Source organism: Sarcophilus harrisii, chromosome 1, assembly GCF_902635505.1.
Source record: "Sarcophilus harrisii chromosome 1, mSarHar1.11, whole genome shotgun sequence".
Taxonomy (NCBI): Eukaryota; Metazoa; Chordata; class Mammalia; order Dasyuromorphia; family Dasyuridae; genus Sarcophilus; species Sarcophilus harrisii.
In genome coordinates this window covers 260,788,323-260,814,288 of record NC_045426.1, presented here as the reverse complement: position 1 = coordinate 260,814,288, position 25,966 = coordinate 260,788,323, and the positions used below count along the sequence as shown (strand labels likewise).

Genomic DNA, 25,966 nt, shown 5'->3' with positions numbered 1-25,966 from the left:
GCTGAGTTAAACAAGCAGAGGCAAGAGAACAATTAAATAATACTGGACATTTAAATTCTAGTCATAGAAACATAAATCATAGAGATTTTGAGGTATATGGGACTTTAGAGGTCTTCTTTTATACATGAAGAAACTGAAGCCCAAGATTACATAGACAATAAGTGGTATAATTGTGATATGAACCCATGGTTTTTCATTTCAAATCCAATCTTGACTTGAAATAAATGTTGGTGAAAAAATAATTTCTTTCCATTCCATCTCTCTTGGTGGAGAAGTGGTGAATTATAGATGTAGAATGAGGCATAACCAGTCTGTCATGGCCAATGTAATGGTTCATTTTGTTTATCTCTATTTGTCCATTATGAGCAAGGGTCCTCTTGCTAGAGGAGATAGTATTAGGAAGTAAAAGCAACATTTAAAAAGGATCAAGAAACATATATGTATGTATGTATGTATATGTGTGAAGGTGTTCATACATAACTTTAAAAAATTTTTCTATATCTGAACTTGGGTGTTTATTTTTTCCCTTTTCTTTTTTTTATAGTATTTTAGTTTTCTAAATATATACAAAGATAGTTTTCAACATTCACCTTGGCAAAACCTTGTGTTCCAATTTTTTTTCCCTCTCTCCCTCTCCTTCCTCCCCTAGATAGCAAGCAATTCATTTATATATCTATTTGTGTCTAATGGTGACTATCTCTGGCAAATTGTGCTTAATGTATTTGTAGTTTCATGTACAATGATCTTTTTTATTTTGTATGTTATAGAAATGTTTGTCTTATTCTAAAAATCAAATGAATAAAATTAAGAGAAAAAAAAGGAGTGCCATAGTTTTAGAATTAATGAATAGACTTATGTTTAGCAGGTTCTTTACTCAGGAAGACTCATGAAAGAGAAATTGATCTACACAATTGATTTCTTGACAATTAGCTTTGTTTTTGACTATGCTTTCAGTTACAAGAGTCCTGGGGATATTCAACAGGTAGTTAGATAATCATAGATTTTTGACCAAGGGCCAAGCTGAAATCCCAAATTTCAACAGTTTTGGAACTGATAATAGTTATATTAGAGGTGCTAAGGGAAGACCTTATACATTATTGGTAGAATTCTACATTGGTCCAACCATTCTGGGATAGCTACATAGTACAATGGATAGAACTTTAGGATTGAAGTTATGAAGAAATGAGCTTCATTTACTTAGAACTGAAATCGAAATCTGTGTTATTAATTAAATGATGACTGTCAAAGCCACCTAACATCTTCTGAAATTATTGCGTTTTCTTCCTCTTCAGTCCCAGAATCGAGGCAAGAGAATGAAGGAAGGAGCTCATATCAACCGTTCTCTGCTGGCTCTTGGCAACTGCATCAATGCACTGAGTGAAAAGGGGGGAAGCCGATCCCAGTACGTCAATTTTCGAGACAGCAAGCTCACACGCTTGTTGAAGGTATAATTTTTTTTAAAACAGTTTTATTGATGCCTTTTGGTTTTCATATCATATTCATTTCCCAATATATCCCTCTTTCACTGAATTCTTTCATGTGAAAAGAATAATAGTTAAGCAAGAGAGAATGGCGCAACAACCTCATCTGACAGCATATGCAGCATTTTGTACCCATAGTATCCCACCTCTCTGCCATGAGGAGCCAACATAGGTCATTGTACTTAATATAAATTTATCAACCTTTCATTGTTTTTTGGTTTGGGGCAAGGCAATTGGGGTTAAGTGACTTGTCCAGGGTCATGCTGTAAATCAGTGTCAAGTGCCTGAGGCTGAATGTGAACAGAGGTTCACCTGACTCCAGGGCCAATGCTTTATTCACTGGGCCATCTAGCTGCTCCCTCCATGTTGTTTTAATTTACGTTTTGTATGTCTTTTTCTTCTCTCTCTACTTTCTTACTTTTCTATGTTTTTGTTCAACACCCTCACCAATTTAGATTGGTTAACTTGAAGTGGAATACAGAGGCTCAGCAATTAACTACACTTTCTGAACCTCAACCTCCTCCTCCACTCCCTACCAAAAAAGTCCTGAATATTTGGTATATTTTTCCCCATCAGAGATACCTCATCAAAAGTTTTTTGGAATTTCATATTAGTTATATGATGTTTGGTAAATTTCACACTCAATTGGGACTAAATGTTCCTAAAAGAAATGGTAATAAGTAACAGTTATGGTATATCGAGATATCCATTCTTTTCTTTTTTTTTTCAGATATTGAGGAAAATCTATTTATTTATTTTTTAATCATAACTTTTTATTGACAGTACATATGCATGGGTAATTTTTACAATATTATCCCTTGCACGCACTTCTATTCCGATTTTTCCCATCCCTCCTTCCACCCCTCCCCTACATGGCAGGCAATCTTATACATGTTAAACATGTTAAAGTATATTCTAGATACAATATATGTGTGCAGAACTGTACAGTTTTCTTGTTGCACAAGAAAAATTGGATTCAGAGGGTAAAAATAACCCGGGAAGAAAAACAAAAATGCACGTAGTCCACATTCATTTCCCAGTATTCCTTCTCTGGGTGTAGCTGATTCTGTCACTGATTATTGGAACTGAATTAGATCTTCTCTTTGTTGAAGATATCCACTTCCATCAGAATACATCCTCAAACAGTATTGTTGTTGAAGAGTATAATGATCTCCTGGTTCTGTTCATTTCACTCAGCATCAGTTCATGTAAGTCTCTCCAAGCCTCTCTGTATTCATCCTGCTGGTCATTTCTTACAGAACAATAATATTCCATAACATTCATATACCACAATTTACTCAACCATTCTCTAATTGATGAGCATCCATTCATTTTTCAGTTTCTAGCCACTACAAAAAAGACTGGCACAAACATTTTGGCACATATAGATCCCTTTCCTTTCTTTAATTTTTCTTTGGGATATAAGCCCAGTAGTAACACTGCTGGACCAAGGGTATGGACAGTTTGATAACTTTTTTATGCATAATCCCAAATCGCTCTCCAGAATGGTTGTTTTCGTTCACAACTCCACCAACAATGCATCAGTGTCCCAGTTTTCCCGCATCCCCTCCAACATTCGTCAATATTTTTTCCTGTCATCTTAGCCAATCTGACAGGTGTGTAGTGGTATCTCAGAGTTGTCTTAATTTGCATTTCTCTGATCAACAGTGATTTGGAACACTCTTTCATATGAGTGGAAATAGTTTCAATTTTATCATCTAAAAATTGTTGTTCATATCCTTTGACCATTTGAGATATTCATTCTTAAATATGATTTAAGATCTGCTTTAATTGAGGGAGTGCCCAACAATTAGGGAATGGCTGAACAAGTTATATATGAATGTAATGGAATAATGTGAAAGGATGGAGAGGGAAATCTTCAGAGAAATCTAGGAAGATTTATATGAACTAATGCAAAGTGAAGTGAGCAGAACCAAGAAAACAATATATACAATAACAATATTGTAAAGACAAGCAATTTTGAAAGACTTAGGGAATCTGATTAAAATAATGACTAACCACAATTTCAGAGAACTCAGAATGAAACATTCTCCCTACCTCCTAACAGAAAGATGATAGATTGAAATACATTCACACATACAGACACAGTTATAGACATGTACATACATAAACAGGTGTGTGTGTGTATATATATATATATAATATATATGTATGTATAGTGTATATATACATATATATATGTTTGGTAGGGGGTAGAGTGTAATGCTGAAGAAACTGAGGCAAGATAGAGATTAGAGATTTTTAATATATTATTAGAGGGAGAGTTTGGACTGAGGGCAAAACAGGATCCATGTTGACTTCAGTCAGCTGGATCAGACTCCTGTCTCAAAGTATTCAGCAAGGAATGAGGGATTCCAGAGACTCTTATGGGGCTCTAGCGATCAGAGAAACAAAGGCAGAAGTGGGAATAGAGCACTGGTGATTGGGTACTTCCAGGAAAGGATCATAAATTCAGTTCTGACAGGTTAGGGGTAAGAAGAGTCATAAATTCTAGGAACCAGGATGTCTGAAGCAAAAGATACCGAAATATTGAGATGAGCAATCTGGAGGTTTATGACTCTTTAGAATGCTAGTAGTCAGGACTCCTAGCCCTAATTATCTCAGATCTAATGGCCAGGAAGGGGGGTTGCCACCAGGGAGACTGAGGCAGAACAATTCAGGGAAACTGAAACAGAACAATTGAGGGAAACTAATGCTGGGAAACTGAGATATAACAAGAAGAGGAGGTACAGAAAGGGTAGTTAATTGCTGAGCCTCTGTGTTCCACTTCAAGTTTATACACACACACACACACACATACATACATACACACATATATGTATATATTAGACATATATACTTATATTTAAGAATTTGTTTTGCTTAACTATATAAGTTTGTAACAAGGAGTTTGTTTTTCTTTTGTGTGTGTTTTTTCCCCCCAATGGGGGTATAGGGAGAGGAAGTGAGAGAGTAGATCTTCATGAAAATAAAATAACATTTAATTTAGAAAAGATCATCTTTGAGGAAAAGATTTTATTTTATTTATTTATTTATTTATTTTTGGGGGGTTCTTAACTATATTTATTTCATCGATTCTTTTGTCTAATAATTGAAACCAACTGAACCATTCTCAGATTTTTAAATGCATAAAAATAAAATACATAGGATTACAAAGAAAACAATTACATTGAAACAGTTATTAAAACATGAAATTTAAGTTAAAATTTCCTTTTGAGAAAATAAAAAACAAAAGAAGTTAATGGGGCCCAGATTTAGAACTTTTACTCTGAAATTTTCCTGATTCCTTGCTTCATCCAGTTGTCCTTGCTCTACCTCTAATCTTTCCCACCTGTTCATCTCACTTGCCTTCATACATATGAGGAAAAGATTTTAATTTATTATTAATATTGGTTTATGGCTTGGACCAGTCTCTTGTGGAATATGAGCACAGTGTTCACGTATGAGCATGGACATGAGTGAGTTCCATCAGAAAGGAACCTGAAACTCAGAGAAATGAAATGTCGCATAGTCAGTAGTATCAAAAATAGGACTCTGACCCATGTTATTTGATTCTAAGTCTAGCTTTCTTTGAATTCAATTCAATCTAACAAATATTTATTAAGTGCCTACTATATGCAAAAAAAAAAAAGTGGTGGATAGAAAGCTTGCCTTGGATTAAAGAAGTTCAAATTTTGCCTTTGATACCTGCTGGCTGTATGACCCTGGACAAGTCATTTTTCTTCTTAGTGTACCAGATGATTTTTCAAGCTTAGGTTACAGAAAAGGCACCAAACTGTCTTAGGTAGAGGGAGCTTTCTTATCTGAGAGTTCTCTGTACCAATGAAATAGTGGGAGTGATTCTTAGTCCTACCCCTCTGAATAAAGCACTATTGTTAAATGCTGAGAAAAGAGAGAGAGAGAGAGAGAGAGAGAGAGAGAGAAAGAAAAGAATAGTCCTTTCCCTTAGGGAGATTAACTTCTACTAGGGGACAGGATGTAACATATATGCAAGAAAGTAAATACAAAATAATTTCAATAGGAAGAGAGTTATTACCTTTGGAATACAGCAAAGACTTCATAGAGGAAATAGTATGTGGGTTGCACTTTGAAGAAAGCTAGCTATTCTACTGGTAAAGGGGAAGAGATAGGACATTCTAGACATGGGGGATCACTTGTATCGTGACACTGAAACAGAAGATTGAAGGTTATAGATAGGGAATTGTATTATTATAATTATTATTTTCTATACCATGATATGGTTCAGATTTGATAAATGCTTATATGGCAGACGGGCTCTGTCTTTCAAACTTGGTTCTGCAATATTTGCATTATATAGGATGCCTTGGGAGGGAACAGCAGAACAGTGATGATTGCCCACATCAGCCCTGCTAGCATTTATTTTGAAGAATCCCGAACAACTCTGATATATGCCTATCGAGCAAAAAATATCAAGACCAGGGTAAGTAAATCAAACACTGCAGTTAGAAATCTATCCAAGCAACAATAAAGCACCAGGCTGGAGGATTAATTAATCAAAATGAATGAGATTTGGAATCAGAAAATAGTTTATTGTATAATAGATTATGTAACAAATATAACTTGTCATCAGAAAGGCTCAGAAAAATGATACAGATTTAAAAGAATAAATTGAGGGTAGGGCAGAAAGGTCACAGAAAAGGAAGAGGATAATTTTTTGATTGATGTTGAGTATAACAAAGAGGTATTGTAAAAAGACAAGAGGATAATCCAGCTGGAAATGTTTTTGGAGATTAGAAGAGAAATTCAACCTTATTAGCACATTTTTCTGTATTAAATCACCTTCTCCCACAGTGCCTTAGGGATATTTTTTCAGAGGTCTAAGCTATTAACAATGTAATTTTATTTACTTAATAGTATTTTATTTTTCCAAATACATGTAAAGATAATTTTTAACATTCATTTTTGTAAAACTTTGTGTTCCAAATTTTTCTCCCGCCCTCTTTCACCTCCCCCCTCCCCAAGACAGTAATCAATCTGATATAGGTTAAATATGTGCTATCTTTAAAAACATATTCCCATATTTGTCATGTTGGACAAGAAAAATTAGACCAAAAGGGGAAAAAAACCTTGAGAAACAAACAAACAAAAGATGAAAATACTATGCTTCAATCTCCATTCAATTTCTATAGTTCTTTCTCTGGATGTGATTAACAATGGAACTTTAAAAAAAAAAAAGGATTACCTTATTTTTAAACAATTGAATAGCTCTTGGGAAACACAAGGTATTTCTATACTCAACTGTTCACAGAGTCATGAAATGTTAGAATTACAAAAGACCTTAAAGGTCATTTAGATCAACTTTTCACTCAGAGAAATCTCTCTAGCATCCCTGACAAGTGTTCAAATACTTCCTGGCCTAGAGAGCTCACACAACAATTTATTCCATTTCAGGATAACTCTAATGATCAGAAAGTTCTTCCTTATGTGGAGCTAACATCTCACTTTTGGCCTTTATGTTCTTATTCATTAGGTTAAACGTAATCTACTGAATGTCTCCTATCATATTGCCCAATACACTGACGTAATTTCAGATCTACGCAGAGAGATAGAACATCTGAAATCAAAAATTGAGAAGCAAGAAAAGGAGAAGAAAAATGGACCTGATATCAGAGATGTGCAAGGTAGTTTAGAAAGCAGATGTTATTTTTTTTCTAGAATTGCTAAACTTTTCTTTGGATACTATCTGATAACATTGGTGATTTTTCTTTGGTTTAGAATGACCCTAATCTTGTAACCATGTGGCTTTCTTCTTTTAGTAAAGCCTTATAAATCAAATCAAAACAAAACAAAAAGTAAAGTCCTGTCTTTCACTAGGATTGCATTTCTCTAAGACTGATGTTTCCATTCAAAGGATAGGGCATAATTGAAAGAGTTTCTGCAGCAAAAGTCAAAGAGACCTGAGTTGTAGTCCTAACTCTTCTGATGACTGTGTGACTGTGCAGAAGGCTTATAACTTCTCTAGGGTTTAGTTTTCCCATTTGGAAAATAAGGGATTTAGACTTTGTCCCCCATATTTCCTTTTTCCTTTATTTTTTCTTCTATTTTTATATTTTAACTATATTTAGACCTTTTGAAAGGAGGCAATAGGTACGTTGAGAAAAATACTAGATTTGAAATTAGGGAGAACTAATTTCTTATCTTTTATCCCTTTGACTCTCAATCTGCTCATCTATAAAGTGAGAGGCAGCCTTGGAAAAAATGATCTCCAAGACCCTTTCTATAGTAAAATTTAAAAAATTAATTTCAGTTTTTTCTTTGGCTGGGTTAAAGTTTTCTTTCTCTCTCTGTCTCTTTGTGTCTCTCCTCTGCCTCTGTCTCTCTCTGTTTCTGTCATTGTCTCTGTCTCTGTCTCTCTCACAGCAGAAGTCCATCATGACTCAGAGGAAGATAGCCGAATCCAGATGAATAAGATTCGGGGACAATTGATTAGTGCATTCAAAGAGCAGATGGAAATGAGAAGAAGCCTTATGGAATTAGAAAACACAAATATTGAGCTGCATATTGATACTTCCAGACACCTCTTGACAATAGCAGAGTAAGTAAGGCTGGGGTCTTTAATGTGCCCAAGACAGATCACAGGATATAGAATTGTCCATGTTGCTTAGATGTAATATCCAATCTCAATGATGATCACAATCACTTTTGGAAAGAATACTGGATTTGGAAGCATCAGTAAACCTACCTTAAAATCCCAATTCTATTACTAACCACTTGCATGGCCTAGGGGAAAGTGTGCTGGATTTGAAATCCGTGGAACTGTCCCCCTCACATAATATAACCGTGTTACATGAGAATTGAGTAGAACTAATACTGGAAAATTCATACATATTGACTTATTACAATAACTTACAATTCCATAGCATTTTAAAGACCACAAAGTACTTAACTCTCAACAACGCTGTGAAGTACAAAGTGTAAGTATCACTACCCATTTTATGTATGAAGAAATTAAGGTTTATAGGTATTAAGTGACTTGCCCTTAATTATCCACCTACTGTCAGAGATGGTAGTCAAATTCAAGTCTCCAAACTCTACGTGCAGACTAGACTCCACAGACTCTGCTTACTACACTATTTCTCATTAGCAGTCCTATTGTTACTATTACACTGTCTATAGCCCATCATCCCTGTCTACACAAAAGCCTCAGGAGTGAGTGTTTTATTGTTGCTCTTTTATTATGTCACTGTCAATTTCCAATAACTTTCAGCTCTGTCTTTTTGGTGTTCTGAGCCTCTAACATTGGTTTTGAGTCATTATTTAAAAAAATTTGGAACAGTTTGGGGGAAAGTTGGGTGAGTTCTTGTCTTTACTCTTACTCTGACATCTAGCTTTCTGTAGCCTCCTCTCTCCTTTTCCAACAAAGACACACACACACACACACACACACACACACACACACGCACACATTCATGCAATAAAGAAGCAAAATAAAACAACAGATTGTTCCAATCTGTCAATACTGCTATATTCTGTACTTACAATCTCCCATCTCTTTGAGAAAGAGGTACCCATCATCCACAAGTATTTTTTTACATTTGGTCCTTGCATTGATCAATGTTTTCCTTTACATAAACTTTCTTTTTTCCTTTATATAAATTATTCTCTTGGCTTTTTTTCTCTATATCTATCATATAATCTTCCTAAGTTTTTCAATTCAGAGAATATAATAATAATTTATTATATTTGAAGAATTCTCTTCATGTTCATCATTTCTGATGGTGTAACAATATGCCATTACATTAACGTTAACAATTTGTTCAGCCCCTTTAATCTTTACCATATTCTTTTATCTTTGTCAATCTAATGAGAGTGAAGTTAAACTTCAAAGTTGTTTTAATTTGCATTTTTTATTATTAGTGATCTGAAACATTCAGATGATTGCTGATTATTTATGTTTCTTTTGAAAATTGCTTATTCATGTTATTTGACCACTTAACTACTGGGGAATGGCTCTTATTTATATACATTTATATCAATTCACTACTTATTTTAGATATCAAATCTTTTCCAGAAATATTTGTAGGGATATTTTTTCCCTCCCAAACAACAGTTTCTCTTCTTATTTGAGCTACAATGAATATATTCATGCCAAAACTTTTTAAAATTGGGTAGCTAAAATTGTCTCTATGATCTTTCACTTTCCAAAGACTCCTCCCCTTAGACTAGAAATATGCTCAGACCTTTTAAAAAACCTTCCTTGACTGTTCCATACACTAAAGCTATGATTCCCTCTCTTTCTTATCCTTCTATTGCCAAATATCTGAATTATTGATACTGGCTGCCTCCTCTTTCCAACTATCTCTTTTTTCCCCAACCCCTTGAAATCTGGATTCTATTCCTACTTTTAAGTATTCTTTTAAGTATTTTATTGTTGAATTCTTTTTTTTCTGTCCTCATTCTTTTTCTTTAATCTTTTGGTAATATTTGTTATCCTTTATTGATATTGCCTTCTCTCTATGTTTCTCTAACATTGCACTTTCATGATTTTCCTCCTCTCCTTCTGACTGCTCCTTCTCTCTCTCCTAATTTTTCTGTATTCCTTAAAGACATAGGAAGCTCCCAACTTCTTTCCTTGGAGATCTCATCTATCCCCATGATTTCATTTATCACCTATATACAAATGATTTCCAAATCCCTATCATCACTTTTAATATCTTCCCAAAGGTCCAATCATCATTTCCAGCTACTTGGATCTTTCTTTATGTGTTTCATTGGTATCAATGACTCGACATTTCCAAAACTGAACTCCTAATCTTAGCATCTCCACACCTTACAATTTTCCTTTTCCTCTAATGTCTACAGAATTATTGGTGAAACCATTATCCTTCCAATCTTCAGACTAATAGCCTCAGATTCATCTCTCTTCATCTCTCTCCTATTCACCACCTATATCCTATTTATTTGTTATCAAGTCCTATTAATTATAACCTTTATAATATTTCTGCTTTTTGTCCTCTCCTACTTGTGCTGCAGTTTTCCTAATTCAGGCCTTCATATCTTTTCACCTAGACTATTTTTTAAAATTTAACAGTATTTTAAAAATTACATGTGAAGATAGTTTTCAACATTCATCTTTTTATACATTAGTGTTTATTTATTTTTAATTATTCATTTTTATTTATAATAAAAAATAAACAAACAAGAAAAACAGAAAAAGAATATAAAACAAAAGAGAATATTGTCATGTGCCCAGCAGAACATCAGGAAAGATTCATATTATATAATTATATATATATATATGTAGAAGAAATTATATTCATGAATGTCCATTTTTCTTTATTTCCTTGTAAACTGTTCTTTTGTTTTCTGCTTCATATCTTATTTACTTTATTCTTTTTCCTCCTTTCATCTCCCCCAAACAAACTATAGTTAAGAAAAGATATATCTAATGTATTTATATGTACACATACACACACACTCATAGCTTTCCTATTCCTGCTGACTTTGCTTTAATTCTGCTTAACTTTCCATACTTAATCTCCTCCCACCCATGTAGCAATAGGCTTTTTTTTTTTGCTTCAGTGTCCTTCTCTGAAGATGAACCCCAGTCTTCCCTGTTCCCATAGTAGGTTTCTATGGTGGGGTTCAGTCTTCTTTGCCGGTTTATTTTTTAAAAATGAGGTTTTAGAATAAGTACCTCTAATCCTGGGGAGGGAGGGTGGTGCCTCTAGCTTCCCTTCAGCTCTCCCCTCTGACCAGGAACCTCAAACCAAGAGCTCCACCCTCCTGCAAGTGTCCACAGCCAGCATCATCCCTTCCCCACTGCTTCTGCACTCAACAGCACAGCTGGACATGGTATTCTTAATCAGCAGAGATTCCCTCAATCTTCCCAGATGCAAACCCCGACTACACAAACAGTTGGGAGATAAAAGTCTCTGTGATTCCTGCTAGGGCTCCAGCCACACCTAGCTAGCCTGAGGAGTCCCCACTTGGTATTTTTGTGGACCTAGCTGAGAGGTGTTAAGCCCCAGCCTGAGGTCTTTCTTCAGATCTTGTTGGTTTGTATCAGGAGGAACCCTGTTCTGTTCCAAATCTTCTTGATTTTTTTTAAAACCAATCTATGATCACCCTGAGGCACAAATTTGTTCCATTTGTGGGGGAAATATGGAGATTTTGAGATTTACCAACTACTCTGCCATCTTCTCAGAATCCTCCTCCCAACATTGATCTTTGTAAAATTTTGAACTCCAGTTTTTTCCCTCCATCCTCTTTCTCCCCATTCCCTAAGACAATATGCAATCTGATATAGGTTATACATGTATAATCATATTAAACATATTTCCACATTAGTCATGTTGTAAAAGAAGACAGAACAAAAGGAAAAAAAAACATGAGAAAGGAAAAAAAGGTGAAAATAGTAGCATGCTTTGATCTGTATTCAGATAGTTCTTTCTCTGGATGTGGATAAGATTTTTCATGATGATTCCCTTGGAATTGTCTTGGATCATTGTGTTGCTGAATAGAACTAAATCAATCATAATTGATGGACTGATGTCCATCTATTAATTTTTGTTGTTTGTCCTTCATTCTTAAAGAGGACCATGATGTCAGGGAGTTGATGCTGTGACATGCAAGTGAATTGAATTTAAGTGAGGGAGAGCTGGGCAAGATCACCTACCTCACTTTCCCTTTCAGACCTAGCTGAGTCAGTGGCCAGATAAAGATTAGGATGCAGTGGGAGATCTTGGCCTTTTTAAGCTAAGATCTTCAATAACTCTCAATTTGACTGAGGCTGCATCCATTCAGTAAATAAAACTAGGTAGCAATTGAGGCAAAGAATCTTCTCTTTCATCTAGTCCAAAAACAAAAAACAACAAACAAACAATAAAATAAAATCCTAAATAAATAAATAAATAAATCTTGGAGGAGAAGATCCTCAGAGTTTATGTTCAAAGCCAGAAAAGTTAGGTGGCTGATTTAGGAGCACATAGCAAAGTAAGTTATATAGAAGAGATTCGGTTCTATATTTCTCCTGATTCCCAATTCAGTTCTAATTCTAGTGTACTTGTTTTCCATCATACTACAGTTTGAGGCAGTAAGATGACACAATGGATAGAATGCAGAGGTTGGAGTTAAGAAGACTAGAGTTCAGATTCTACTTTTGACACTAAGACTGCTTCATGCTAAGTCTGTTTTGCTGCTTTGGTACACAGTGGTCTCAGTCTTTTTTTTTTTTTCCCCTATTTATTGGTTTTGTGAAGCTGGGAACGAGAAAAAGCCCATCAGGCTCACAAGGAGAAGGACGATGAAAATGTGGAGGCTGATGGTGAAGGAGAGGAGGGAGACTCTAATGAACCTCATGAGGTTTCAGTGGCCAGGGAGGAGATCAACATGCTCTTGGCAGAGCAACGGAAAACAGCAGCTCTAAAGGTAGGCAGATACTTGAGTAATTATTGACTGAGTTCTGTCCTGGTTATTGTGAACAATATGGTTTCTGCTTTTAGGAAGCTTGTAATCTAACTGGGAAGATAGAAAATCCTGGGGTCCAAAATTGTTGCATAAACAATAAAAGAAACCGAGACTAAACTCTGAGACAATAGTACTTTATTATTTTTTCATTCATTCTTTTTTTTCCTAAACATTTTTCTAAATCATGACACACAAGAAAAATCAGATAAAAAGGAAAAAAAAAACAATAAAAAAGCAAGCAGACAATAAAAAGGTGAAAATATTATGTTGTGATCCATATTCAGTCCCTATAGTCCTCTCTCTGGATGCAGACGGCTCTCTCCATCACAAGTCTATTTGAATTGGCCTGAATCACCTCATTGTTGAAAAGAGCCTAGTCCAAGTGTTCTCTTGGTTCTGCTTCCTTCACTTAGCATTAATTCATGTCTCTCCAGGCCTCTCTGAAACCATCCTGCTAGTCATTTCTTACCAAACAATAATATTCTATAACTTTCATATACCATAACTTATTCAGCCATTCTCCAACTGATGGGCATCCATTCAGTTTCCAGTTCCTTGCCACTACAAAAAGGGTTGCCACAAATATTTGTGCACATGTGGGTCCTTTTCCACAATAGTACTTTATTTAAGGGGCCATGACCTTCTCTAATGAAATGGACCTCAGATCTTCCTTATGATCCTTGTTAATGTCTCCTTTCTAAAGGGCTTTAGTTGTATAGTGCTTGATACCTGGATAATACAGATGAGGCAAACTGAAAATACAGAGTTTCAATGGTTGATAAATCTTGACCTTTTCTCTCCAAGAGGATCTACACAAAATACAGAATTACATTGGTTGAAAAACTTATATCTTGACCTTTTAGGAGCTTCTACTGAGCTGGTGAGCAGACCTCGACAGATTTATCTTGGTCTTTCAGAAGGTCCTACTAAACTGACAAGCAGTCATGGGCTGGGCTGATAAACAGATACCAAAACATCCATGTGAACCAATGGGCTGATGGGCAGGCAGGCCACAGGCCAGCAAAAAGGACCACTTATTGAACAAATGCTTATTTCTATCTCTCCACATTGGGCAATAAAGGGATGATAAAAAATGGAGGGACAACAAAAAGAGCTGGGAGATTTCCTCCTCTGGCCTGCTGGGCTTGGTCACCACAGAAAGGCAAAAACAAGGATGGAAGTCCTCTAATTAGCTTCCTGTGGTTAAGTGAGTAAATGTACAATCTACAATTGACAGATCTGGGGCCTAATAGAATTTAGAATCACTACCCCTATGGAATCATATCAAATTAATTAATATTGATAAGAATAAAATAGGGGTGTTATCACTTACCACAAAATGAAATATATGTGAAAAAGTTAATAATTATTTTTAGAATCAGTTGCCTTGAGTTCAGCTTTTGACATGACACTTGAAAACAAATTTTGACATTTGTTTTTTAAAATTTTGAATTTTAAATTCTCTCTCCTCTCCATGAGACAGTAAGCAAATTTATATAGCTTATATATGTGCAGTCATGAAAAACATATTTCCATGAAATAGTTTTTTTATTCAATAGAAATTTGTTTTTCCAATTATATGTAAAGATAGCTTTCAATATTTTCTATAAGATTTTGAGTTCCATTTTTTCTCCCTCTTTTTCTCATCTCCCCTTTCCCCATGCTAGCAAGCAATCTGATATAAGTTACATATGTACAATCATTTTAAACATATTTCCATAAGAGTCACATTAGGAAAGAAGAATCAGAACAAAAGGGAAAACCACAAGAAAGAAGAAAACAAAACAAAAGAAAAAGAGTGAAAATAATATGCCAGAGATGGAATGGCATTTTCTAACCAAAATCTATTGGAATTGTGTTGGATCACTGTATTGCTGAGAAAAGCCAAATCTACCACAGTTGATCATCACACAAACTTGCTTCTCAGGTTTTGCTTGCTTTCCTTAGCATCAGTCATGAAATAATATTTTTTAATTAAATGATTTTTTTAAATTATAGCTTTTATGAAATAATATTTCAAAAGCAATTTGAATACCTTAAAGTGTCATAGGAATATTATTATTAGTTATTTGCAAAAAAAGAAGAGGGATATGAACATAATTGATGGATTTTATGAAATTTTTTTCTTCTTTTTCTTATGCTTTAATATAAGGAATGACAGAGAAAACTGAGAAGGATAGCAAAGGCTATCAATAAAAGTTTATTTGATAAATAAAAGGGACTCAGTACCAGGAAGATGCAGGTCACTGTGAAACAAGCTTTGGTTCATCATTCTGCAGCAACAGATTATAGGTTTGAATGAATAAGGGTGAAAAGGTTAGGGAAACTGGAACTTTCATTTTCATGTATGGAAGCAGCTATGGTGTTTGGGGAAATCCTGGTTTCCCTTTCTTAGGGCAGTATTTTCTGTGATCCACTGGGGATTTTGGTTGACTCATTCAAAGTAAGTGTCTGCATCCCTCTTGGGGTAATAACATCTAGGGAATAGTACTAGTACTAGGTTGTGACTATTCAAGGTTATAGGAAAAGTCATTGTAAGAACCACAGATAATCTATCTCCTACCTTACTGTCCTGGTAATGTTCTATGGTATAGAGCTATTACCGGAAGGGTGCCTGTGAACTCTGCTTCCTGGTGGCATATGTACTGCCTGGGACATTTCACTACCCTGGGCCAGAACTTGCAGCAGAAGACTGGGGACCTCTAGGTAGATAGGAGGTAGAACATATGAACCTTCTGAAAATGAACACTGATAGAACCCCAGGGTTGAGAAGGACTTCAGAGGTTGTTTCTTGCATCCTAGTTGTGAGGATGACTCCTTTCCACTATATCTCTAGCACATGGTCATCCAGTCTCCATCTGAAGACCTCTATTCAAAGGAAACTCATTATCTCCACAGGCAGTCAGCTCATTTACTTTTTGGACAGCACTACTGGCAAGAAATATTTTTTATATTGGCTTTGACATCTTTATGTTTGAGAAATATTATAAGGATTGTAGGGGCCTGGATGGAACAGGATCCTGACAGATATTCCTGTCATCAAATGCATTATCTTTATGTCCCTGAGAGATATATAGACTGGGTCATCTCAAGACCTATATTTTAGGATCCTGTTGGAGTCTTTTTTAGCCATAAGGTGATCAGAGAGGGAGATCAGAAAAAGGCTTGGGGTGATGTGCAATGGCAATGATGTGGAATCTTTTACTATAGCTAAAGCATGTTTTATAGCATAGCAAGAGTCCAAATCTCTGGAAGTTAGTGGTCAAAATGAGACCTCTTTTATAGGAGAAATACAATCACTGTTCTACATGTAAAGAAGCAAGAGCAGTATATGGGAACAGACAGAGAGAGGGCTAGTTTCTCTTAGCTCAGGTCTCTATTTGCTCCCTAGATCTCTATCTGTTTCCTTTTAAGGACCACATTCAAGAATTCTGCTCAGATCTACACTTGCCATGACTTCATCATATTTTTCCAAATAACATGACTCAACCAGCCATCTTCAATGTATATTAATGGTGGATCAAACCTCCAGGGTGAGGGCACTTTAATGCTCATCAAAGAGATCTCCTCAGAACCCCAAAATGTGGTATCAATGGTGATATTTGTGCCTTTTATGGGAAGGTATTTTCAAAAAGCCATATTCTTTAATTTTGTTAGATTGACCATTCTTTTGATGGTTCAAACTCAATCCATTTCATCCCTTCCTATCACTTTCTTCATTTGTTCTTCATCCTCATTTTTTCTCACCAATGCCTGCACTTTCCATCATTTTACATACTTTGAATGAAAGGAAATAAGAGCAGGTCTATACAACTATAAGGTATTTAGTACAACTTTCCAGAGAGCACTTTAGGGAAGTATTGTTCTAATGAAGCATCCAATTGAGCCTTTTCTGGTCTCCAAGGTAAAGAAGAGAAGGTCCCTTTTTGAATGGTTTTAAAGGAGGATTCAGAAATAAATGAAAGTTAGGGTTATTAGTTATAAGGGATGGATCTCTGAGAAGGGGAAAAAATGGCAAACATTGAGAAATGCAGGTGGTGTAGGAGCAAAAGATATCACTTTTGAAAAAATAAAGTTTTCAAAAGAGAAAACTCATGCTGTCTTCCTTCCCTTCTTTGCAGAGGTGGGAATTATGGTGTGGAACACTTTATTTACTTTAAGATTCAGTTGGTGTGTTGATGAGTTTCACTAAACTGCTTAATTCTCTTTTTTTATTCTTTCTTTTCTTTCCTTCTTTCACTCTCTCATTCACAGTAATATGAGATCTGCTTCCCTTCCCTCATGTCACTGTCTGTTATCTTATTTCCATCTACCTGTACCACATTCCTAGTCTTCCTTTCCTTATTCTCCAACCTCATTAAAATCATTGCTCCTTCTACCACGTCTTTTGAAATTCCTCTTCTGATCTTATACCTCTTCCTCTCATGCTTCTTTTGTATTTTGGCAGTCACTCTAAGACCTGGCCCCATCTTGGAGGGCACTGTATCCCTGAGCACCTTTTCCAGCACTGGGTGCATTTTTTATCCTCTCTGATTTACTGGCCACAGAGAGGGGGTTAGACTACTCCTTGTTCCTCATTGTCACTTCCAAACTCTTATTTTATCACCATCATTCAGTAAACTCTCTTTTGAGATTCACTCTTCCAAATTTATTATGCAGTTCAGATCTGATGACTATTAGCTACTAATCATAAACTCTTTCCTTCTTTTCTCACTAAGTCCAGTGACTAGTTTACATTCTTCCTTTTCTCAACTCTTGCCTTCATATTCGGGAACATACATGCTGATGTTCCTTCAAATACCCTAACCTCTAATATCTACTCAATTTTGTTTGCAATCTACTCAGTCTACTCAATTTCCATGACATTCTTTTTCTCTACTACAGGTACACAAAAGGACAGTATTTTTATCAGATACTATCAGATAGTGTTCTATATCCATAGTGAAAAACTTTGAAATTCCTTTATTGGATCATAATCTATCATCTCAGGTCTTTTCTGCCAATCTTCTAAGTTGTCTTGGTCTGTAAAATTGTTTCACTTGGTCTTTTTGTGGGTTCCATTCTAAAAATTGTTTAGCATCATTATTTTAAGGTATTTGGAAGGGTTTTGGGGAGAGCTTAAGTGAGTGCCTGTCTTTATTCTACCATCTTGGCTCTGCCTTTTCCATAATCTATTACTCCATCTCTGCCCATTTTTTATTTCTAAATTTGTTTTTTATTCTCACCCTACCTAGTCCTCATTATGTTCCCAGGCCATCATTACCTCTGTTTTGCATCCCTGACAATACTGTCCTTCTTTCCCAATCTTGATCCCCTAGTGAATCAATTCAGTCCTAAACTATCCTCTAATAATCCATGCATCTTTGTCACATGGCCTCTCACATCTTGCCAAAATGCACCACTAGATTATTTCAACCATCTGCCACCTCTACTCCTGCTCATTTGCTAGTCCTAGAACTACTCTTCTCTCCAAGAAGTTTGGTCCAGAAACTCCTTTACACTAGGTGATTTCTCCTTCAGGAACTCCTTAGTCACTATGTCACTACCATTATGCATCTATTATCAATGGAGCCTAAGAGGTTCCTTTTGAACATTTTGAGAATAGTTGATCAAAATGGGCTGGTTTCTCAACAAATTTATCTTAGATCTCAACTGCATCTCTCACTACAGCAAAGCAAAATTTTTACTTCTTTGAAATTAGTCATTCTACTTATACTTAGTGACTGTTTCGAGCCTTTTTTCTTTTCCTCAAGTTTTTCATAGTACGTCCTTTTCCTACCTTCTCAACTAATGACCTCAAATTATATTTTTCCAAGAAAATCAAGCCCATTCTCAGTAGCTTCCTTTTCTCCCCTCCTTTTCATCTCATAACCCTTTAACATCATTTTTCATGATTTCCTTCTTTATTACAGTCTCTGATGAGGCTGCTCATCTTTTCAACAAAGTCGACCCCTCTCTATATATTCATTATCCCATCTTTTACACTCTTTTCTAGAAGATTGCTTCTATCATTCCCCCTTGGCTAATCTTCAATCTTCATTCTTTCCCTATAAGATCCTTCTTTTCTGGTACATGTAAATCTCCCTCATAAAAAATGAAAATTTACATTTACATTGGTTATCTCCCTCATCTGGAATGTCCTTTCTCACCTCTTGGAGTCTCTGACTTTTTTAAAAACTCAAATCAAATGTTATTTTCTATAGAAAGCCTTTACTAGTTCCATATAAATTCGCGCTGGGACCTTTCCATACAAGGTTATATTGAGTCTGCTTTGTATTGGCCTTGTATACACGTGTGTTTTATTTCCTCAAATAAAGTTCCTGAAGCCTTGCTTCTTGAAGGCAGGAACTATTTTATTTTTGTTTTTGCAGTAATTAGAATTGTTCTTGGCACAAAGTAGATGTTCAAGTAATGTTCGTTGATTGATTGGTGAGGAAGGGAAAAGAGTAGGGATATATTCAGAAATAAAAGTGCTATAAAATAAAAATGTATAAATAAAAACTACAAATAAAAAGAAGGACTTGGTGTTATGCTGAAAAAATATTTTTAGAAGAATTTAGTAAGAATTTCTGAGCCTGTTGCTGAATATTGAGCTGTTTTTAGATTATCCAGAAGGATATGATAGATATACTTGTAAATTTCAGTTAAGCCTGGTAGTTACAACAAACCATAGCTTTTAATAATCTCTAGATGACCCCCTTTGTAAAGAATATGATCCTCTTCCACTTAATTCCTTGGGAAGATGAGCCATTTTTCTGGTAGCTGTTCTCCATTTAACTATTGACCCTTAAAGACAAAAAAAAAGTAAAGGTGAAGCAAGATGAAACACTTAAGTCTTCTATTTAAAGTGTTTACTCCCTGTTGTTAAAATGAGCAGTTTTTATCTCACATAGCCGTTATATGCATAAATCAAAAAAAGCCTTGAAAATTATTGTATTCAGTTTCAAAGATTTGCAAGTCACAGATTTGTTTTTACCACAAAAAAGCTCTCCCAATATCTTAGTTTCATTTAATGATAATAAAATGACATTTGTATAATGCTTTAAGGTTTGCAAAGCATTTTACAAATATTTATCTCATTTTAAATTCATAACAACAAGGTGGGCAGAAATGTTATTATACCCATTTTACAGATAAGGAAACCAAGGCAGACAGAAATTAAATGACTTGCTCAGTCATGTAACCAGTGAGTATCTGAGGATGGATTTGAATACAGGGCTTCCTGACTCCAGGTCCAGCACTCTGTCCATTAGTAACTCCCAATCTTTAGGCAATGGCTCTATTATAAGTGTGTAGGAGAAAGGGAAAAGGTATCTGGGAGTTATTTCAAGGAGTCTGTACATTTATATGTGAAGCCATACATAAACAAATAGATCTTTTCTGTACAGAACAAATAAGGTGTCTCCTATATATGACTATTTTTCAATTTAGGTTAATGTTTTGAGAGTCATAAAATATAAATTTATTTAAAAGCATTACTGAAGTCATGACAACATTTTTTCCGATTTCTTTTTTCTTCGGTCACAGGACCATGGCATCATAGATTTATTTTATTTTTAATTAATTTTTAAAATGAATGAAATCCATCCTTTCTCCTTACCACTCCATCCCATGGGAAAAAGAAAAAGAAAAACAAAACTCTTGCCACAAATATGCAAAGTTAAGCAACACAAATTCCCTCACTAGCCTTGTCCAAGTATATATATGTCTGCTGAGTCCAAGCAGTTGGTAATTTTGTGGCTAACTTTAAGTATATCGGCTAATCTAAATAGATTTAGAGATGGAAACAGATTAAAAGACCACCAATTCCAGTCTTTTTATTTTTTGCAGATGAAGAAATTAATGGATAGACAGGTTAAATTACTTGCTCAGAGTCACACAGGTAGCAAGTGTGTGAGTCCTGTTTCCTAGCCATTATACCAATCATTCTGCCTTTCAAAATAATGTTATCTTCTTTGAAAGCTCGTTTCTAACAATAAAACTATTATTGGGGGGAAAGGAAAGAGAGGGACAATTTGTGAAATATTATTTGACATAAAAAAGGGATCCTCCCACCTGAAGAGGTTGGCAACTACTGTTGTAGTCATTATGTCAAACAAGATTGAGGTCTCTAATTCTTAAGCAGCCCAGATAACAAAGTTCTATTATTATATTGTAACAATTGCTGTTTTTTTTTTTTTTTTTTTTTTTTTTTTTTTGCTAGACCTTTGGTTTCATCAGTATGAAGAACTCCAGGTCTTTCTGCTCTAGCAATGCTAATCAGCACCTGTTCTGCAATTTCTTAACTTTTTATTGTGTCATGGACTGCATTGGCAATGTGGTGAAGACTACTAATACCTTCTCAGAATAATGTTTTATGAAAATAATGATTTTTTTCCCTCATCCAAGTTTGTGAACTCTTTGAAATCCATCTATTGTCCCAACCTAAGAACCTTGTTTCTCCTAGAGTTGCTTAAAGCTCAGAGATTAATAACCTGCCAAGAGTCACATGGTTAGTGTATGTCAGAGGTGGGACTGGACTCAGGTCTCCCTGAGGCTGAAGTCATCTCTCTACTCATTCCATCCTTACCACCCTATCTCTCATTGAGAAAATAGCACAACATATTAAGTACCCCAAAATGCCATGATAGACAGATGATACATCTAAGTCTGAAGACTTTTAAGCATCCCAGCCAGACATATAAATCAGTATTTTACTGCTGTAAATTACTGCAATTTACCCAAACTCTTCCCTCAGAGTTGCTATGATTCATCTCCCTCCAAACTTTTGCTTTCTTCCACAGGCTGGGCTGGAGCAACGCTTAGCCAATACCAAGAAGAAAGCCTCCCAGATGGAGAAATTGTTACCCAAACAAATAATTAACAAGGACCAGAGGGAGGTGCTGAGGCTTCTCTGTAAAGCTCATGAGCTGGAGGTGGAGAACACAGAACTTCAAGCAAACAACTTGTACCAGAAGAACCTCTTGTGCCAGAAGGATTTTGTGATTCAGCGCTACCATCAGCACAGGCTTCTCTGTGAGGAAATCATCCAGCAGCAGAGAGCACTGATAAAGGGTAAAGCTCAGACTGTTTGCTCAATAGGCAGTTTTTAATACCAATTAAACACTCTGGCTTTCATTGTGCACAGTGCATTACTGGCACAGGCAGCCTGTATGCAAGTCACATTCTGAGTATTTCCCTTTTTTTCATGCTTTAGTCTTCCCTTTCTTGGGCTGGGAATTTTTTCTGTGTCTTAATCCTTCCATTAGTGACCTAACATTGGTCGTCATGACAACCATTTGGAAAAGATGCAGCAAACCAAGGTTAATGACTTCATTCTGAGAAAATGAATACTTTGGGGAAAGCAAGAGGTGGTGCTAAATGGGGGGATGAAGGGCAAGGAAAGAAAACTTCCACTGTCTTTCCCCTTAAAATCATAATAAGCTATGTAAAAGTACATTTTCAAACTTTTTAAGGAATGTATATAGATTACTCAAGAACTCTTAAGTCCTTTCCTTTTGTGCATGTTCTATTCAATCCAATAGACCAATGAAAATTTACTAAGCACTTACAAGATGAACACTGTGTTAGACATCTTAGATGCAAAAACAGAATGAAAAAAATAGACTGCCCTCGAGGTGCTTACATTTGATTTGTCCTATGTTTTAGTAAAAGGTTGTCTTTTATTGAATGGCAGGGTCAACTCTAGGCAAACTTGTTTTTAAAATATTATTATTGTACCACTTTCATTCCTGAATATATTCTTCTATTCCTTGTCCATTGAACTATCTCTTTTAACACAAAATTAAAAAAGAAAAAGGGGTAGAGCAAATCTAACCTACATAGCAACATGATACCCTCAGTTCCACATCTCTTCAAAAAAGGGAGAGAGATGCATTTTCTCAAATCTTCCTCATACATATTTCTAAACCATACAAAGTTGTTCGATAGTAGCACTGGTTACAACTTTCTGCAGCTCATTTCTAACTTTGATAATTTTTTTTTTTTTATCCCTGCCTACTCCTTACAAACAGTGCTTGTTCCTTCTTCTGCCACTATTATAGAACTATAAAATCTTAGAGTTGGTAGAGACCTAAGAGATCATTTGGAAATGGCTTCTACAGTACCTCTGATGGAGGGTGATCCATGTGTTTGAACATTTCCTGAAATGACTTAATTACAGTTTTGCTAAAAGAGCCCATTCTATTTTCAGGTAGTTGTTATTGTTTTGACAGTTTTTTAAAATTTAATTTTATTTATTTTAGTCATGAAAGTCTGCCTTCTCTCCTTCCCACATTCTTCCCACCTCAAATTGAGAAAGAAAAACGAAAACATATATCATCAAGGAAAACAACTTCCTGAGTTGACCTTGTTGTTTTTTTTTTTAAACTAAATATGTCTCAGTATTCCATCATCTTTCTGTCACAAAGTTGGCAGAACATTTCATCATAGTTTTCTGGAATTGTGGTTGATCATTGTATTGATCAGAATTCCTGAATCTTTCAAAGTTTTTCTTTACACTGTTATAATTTTGTAGTTTTCCTGGTTCTGCTCACTTCTCTTCAGTTCATACAAGTTTTCCCAAATTTCTCTGAAACAATCCCCTTATCCTTCAGCAAAATAATATTCTATCACATTCATATACCATAACTTTTTCAGCCATTTTCAAATTGATGGGTACCACTCTCCTTTTAGTTTTCAGTCCTTTGTCACTTTAAAAGAAGCTATAAGTATTTTGTGTACATTTGAGTACTTTTCTTCTTTCTTTGATCTCTACTATATTGATCTAGGAGTGGTATTGCTGAGTATATACACAGTTTAATAAATTTGAGAGAAATAGTTCAAAATTGCCTTTCAGAATTACTGGACAGGGCCTATAGTTCCTCTAACAGGACATTTTCCCACAGTCTCTCTAGTATTTGTCACTATCCTTTTTTGTCAGCATTGACAACTATCACTGTTAGAAAGTTCATAGGATCATAGATCTAGAATTGGAAAGAAACTTGAAGACCATCTAGTTCCTCTTCCTCATTTTACAATTGGGTTAACTTAAAAACAAATAAGCAATTTTAAATAACTTGTCTAAGGTCACACCAGAAGTAAGCATCAGAGGTGGGGAACTAAAGATAGGTCCTCCAACCCTAGAGCCAGTATTTTCTCTGTTGTATCAATACTATTGAGGTAAAAATCTGCTTCCCTCTTATTTGTGCTTGTTTCCAAATTTTTCATGTGGAGGAAACCAGAATGAGTATATTCCTCTTCCAAATAATAGTTTTTCAAATATTTAAAGATAAATATAATATTTTCCTTAGTTTTTTTTCCATGTTAAATCTTGCCAGTTTCTTCAAATACTGGTCCTATAATTCTAGATTATCACCAGGTCCCCTCCACCCCAATCATTCTTATTATCCTCTTCTGAGTATACTTTAGTTGATAAACCTGCTGAAAATGTCTCATTTCAGTTTGGGTGTATGTTGGCACTGCCATTGGGGACTGAAGCTAGTGGATCATTTGTGTTCAGGAGTTCTGAGCTACAGCAGAGCTGTCAATTAAGTGTCTGCACTAATTCTGACACTAATAGAAAACTCCTGGGGGAGCTCTCAGGATCAGATTGAGAGATATCCTAAGGGGGAGTGAACTAGCTCACTGGAAACAGTGAACATTTCTATGATTTTCAGGAGTGGGATTATACTTGTGGGTGACTGATGCCTGGTTGAGATAATGTATCTTTTGAGGTAATATATATTTGAGATACCCAGTCTCAAAAACAAACAGAAAGGTATGAAACTGAACATGACTAATCCATTTGTTGTTTGACCAATGTAGAGAACAGTTGTATGATTCCTTTATCTGTACATAATACTTCCTTTTAAAAGCAGTCCAAGAAAAAACAATGAGCCCTGAAAAAAATAAAACAAACTTGTATATTTATAATGAGATGATACTATAATCGGATATAAAATCTCTTTTTAGTATTTTCTTTTCCAACTGAAATCTCTCTGGTTTCTTCAAATATTTCTTCTAAAATCAATCAAGAAAATTTATTAAGCATCTACTGTGTGTCAGGCATTATCCAAGCATAGATGATACAAAGAAAGACAAAGGATACTCACTACTCTCAGAGAGCTTTCAGTTTAACAGAGGAGAAAATGTGCAAGCAACAATGTACAAACTATATATAGGCTAAATTGGAAATAACTAACAGAAGAGATAATTAACTGAATAATAAAAGAGATAAATTGGAGATAATTACAAGACATTAAAAGGAATCAGGAAAGGCTTCTTGTCTTCAATTACCTTTAGTTTCTAGATTATTCTCTACTCCTCATCCCTAGATATCCTACTGCCTTCCTCTAGATCAGGGCTTCTTAAACTTTTTCCATTTACAAACCCTTTTTGCTCAAGAAATTTTCGCATAATCCTGGGTATTTAGGTATATTAAATAGGTATACATATCATACATTTACTGATAATAAATCATAATTTTGTGATCTCCCCATATTCAGTTATGAGATCCCATATGGATTACAACCCATAGTTTAAGTAGCTGGACTCCAACTGTACTTTAGTTTGTCAGTGTTTCTCTTAAAACATGTCTAGGATTGAATCCAGTTTTCCTGTTTGACAAATGCAAAGTATGGCACCTACTCCTAAAAGAAAACAAAATAAAACCATTATAATAACTGAGTCTTGGTCCTGAAAAAGAGATGAGAAATGTACCCCCTTTCTTCTTTGCAATAATAGGGTATTAGAAGTGCATACTGCTTCTTATACTGTCTTGATGGGTGTGTTGGATAAGATTTGCCAGACCACTTGGTTTTTCTTTCATTTTTAATTCTTTGTCATAAGAGGTAGGTCACTGGGTAGGGAAAAGGGAGGGGAAGAAGGACACATTTAGAAAGGAAGTTGATATAAAAGGAAGTTGATATCAACAGAAACAAAAAATTAAAAATTAGAACACAATATATGAAGTTGTACAAGATTGCTTGTGGTCAGTTAATATAATGGATGTGTTAATTGTGGGGAATAATCTAGAAATTAAAGAAGCAAAAGTT

The 25,966-nt window shown here is 35.2% G+C and overlaps 1 protein-coding gene across 1 annotated transcript in view; it reads left to right on the top strand.

Moving 5' to 3' along the window:
- The window catches only part of LOC100915141 (kinesin-like protein KIF19), a 100,138-nt gene that overhangs the window by 40,560 nt on the left and 33,612 nt on the right, over window positions 1–25,966 (top strand). Inside the window, exons 9-14 of the mRNA XM_023497486.2 lie at window positions 1,293–1,445; window positions 5,821–5,943; window positions 6,994–7,144; window positions 7,884–8,058; window positions 12,725–12,893; window positions 21,716–21,986. Of these exons, the coding sequence (XP_023353254.2) occupies window positions 1,293–1,445; window positions 5,821–5,943; window positions 6,994–7,144; window positions 7,884–8,058; window positions 12,725–12,893; window positions 21,716–21,986 (1,042 nt within the window). The remainder of the gene's footprint in view (window positions 1–1,292; window positions 1,446–5,820; window positions 5,944–6,993; window positions 7,145–7,883; window positions 8,059–12,724; window positions 12,894–21,715; window positions 21,987–25,966) is intronic.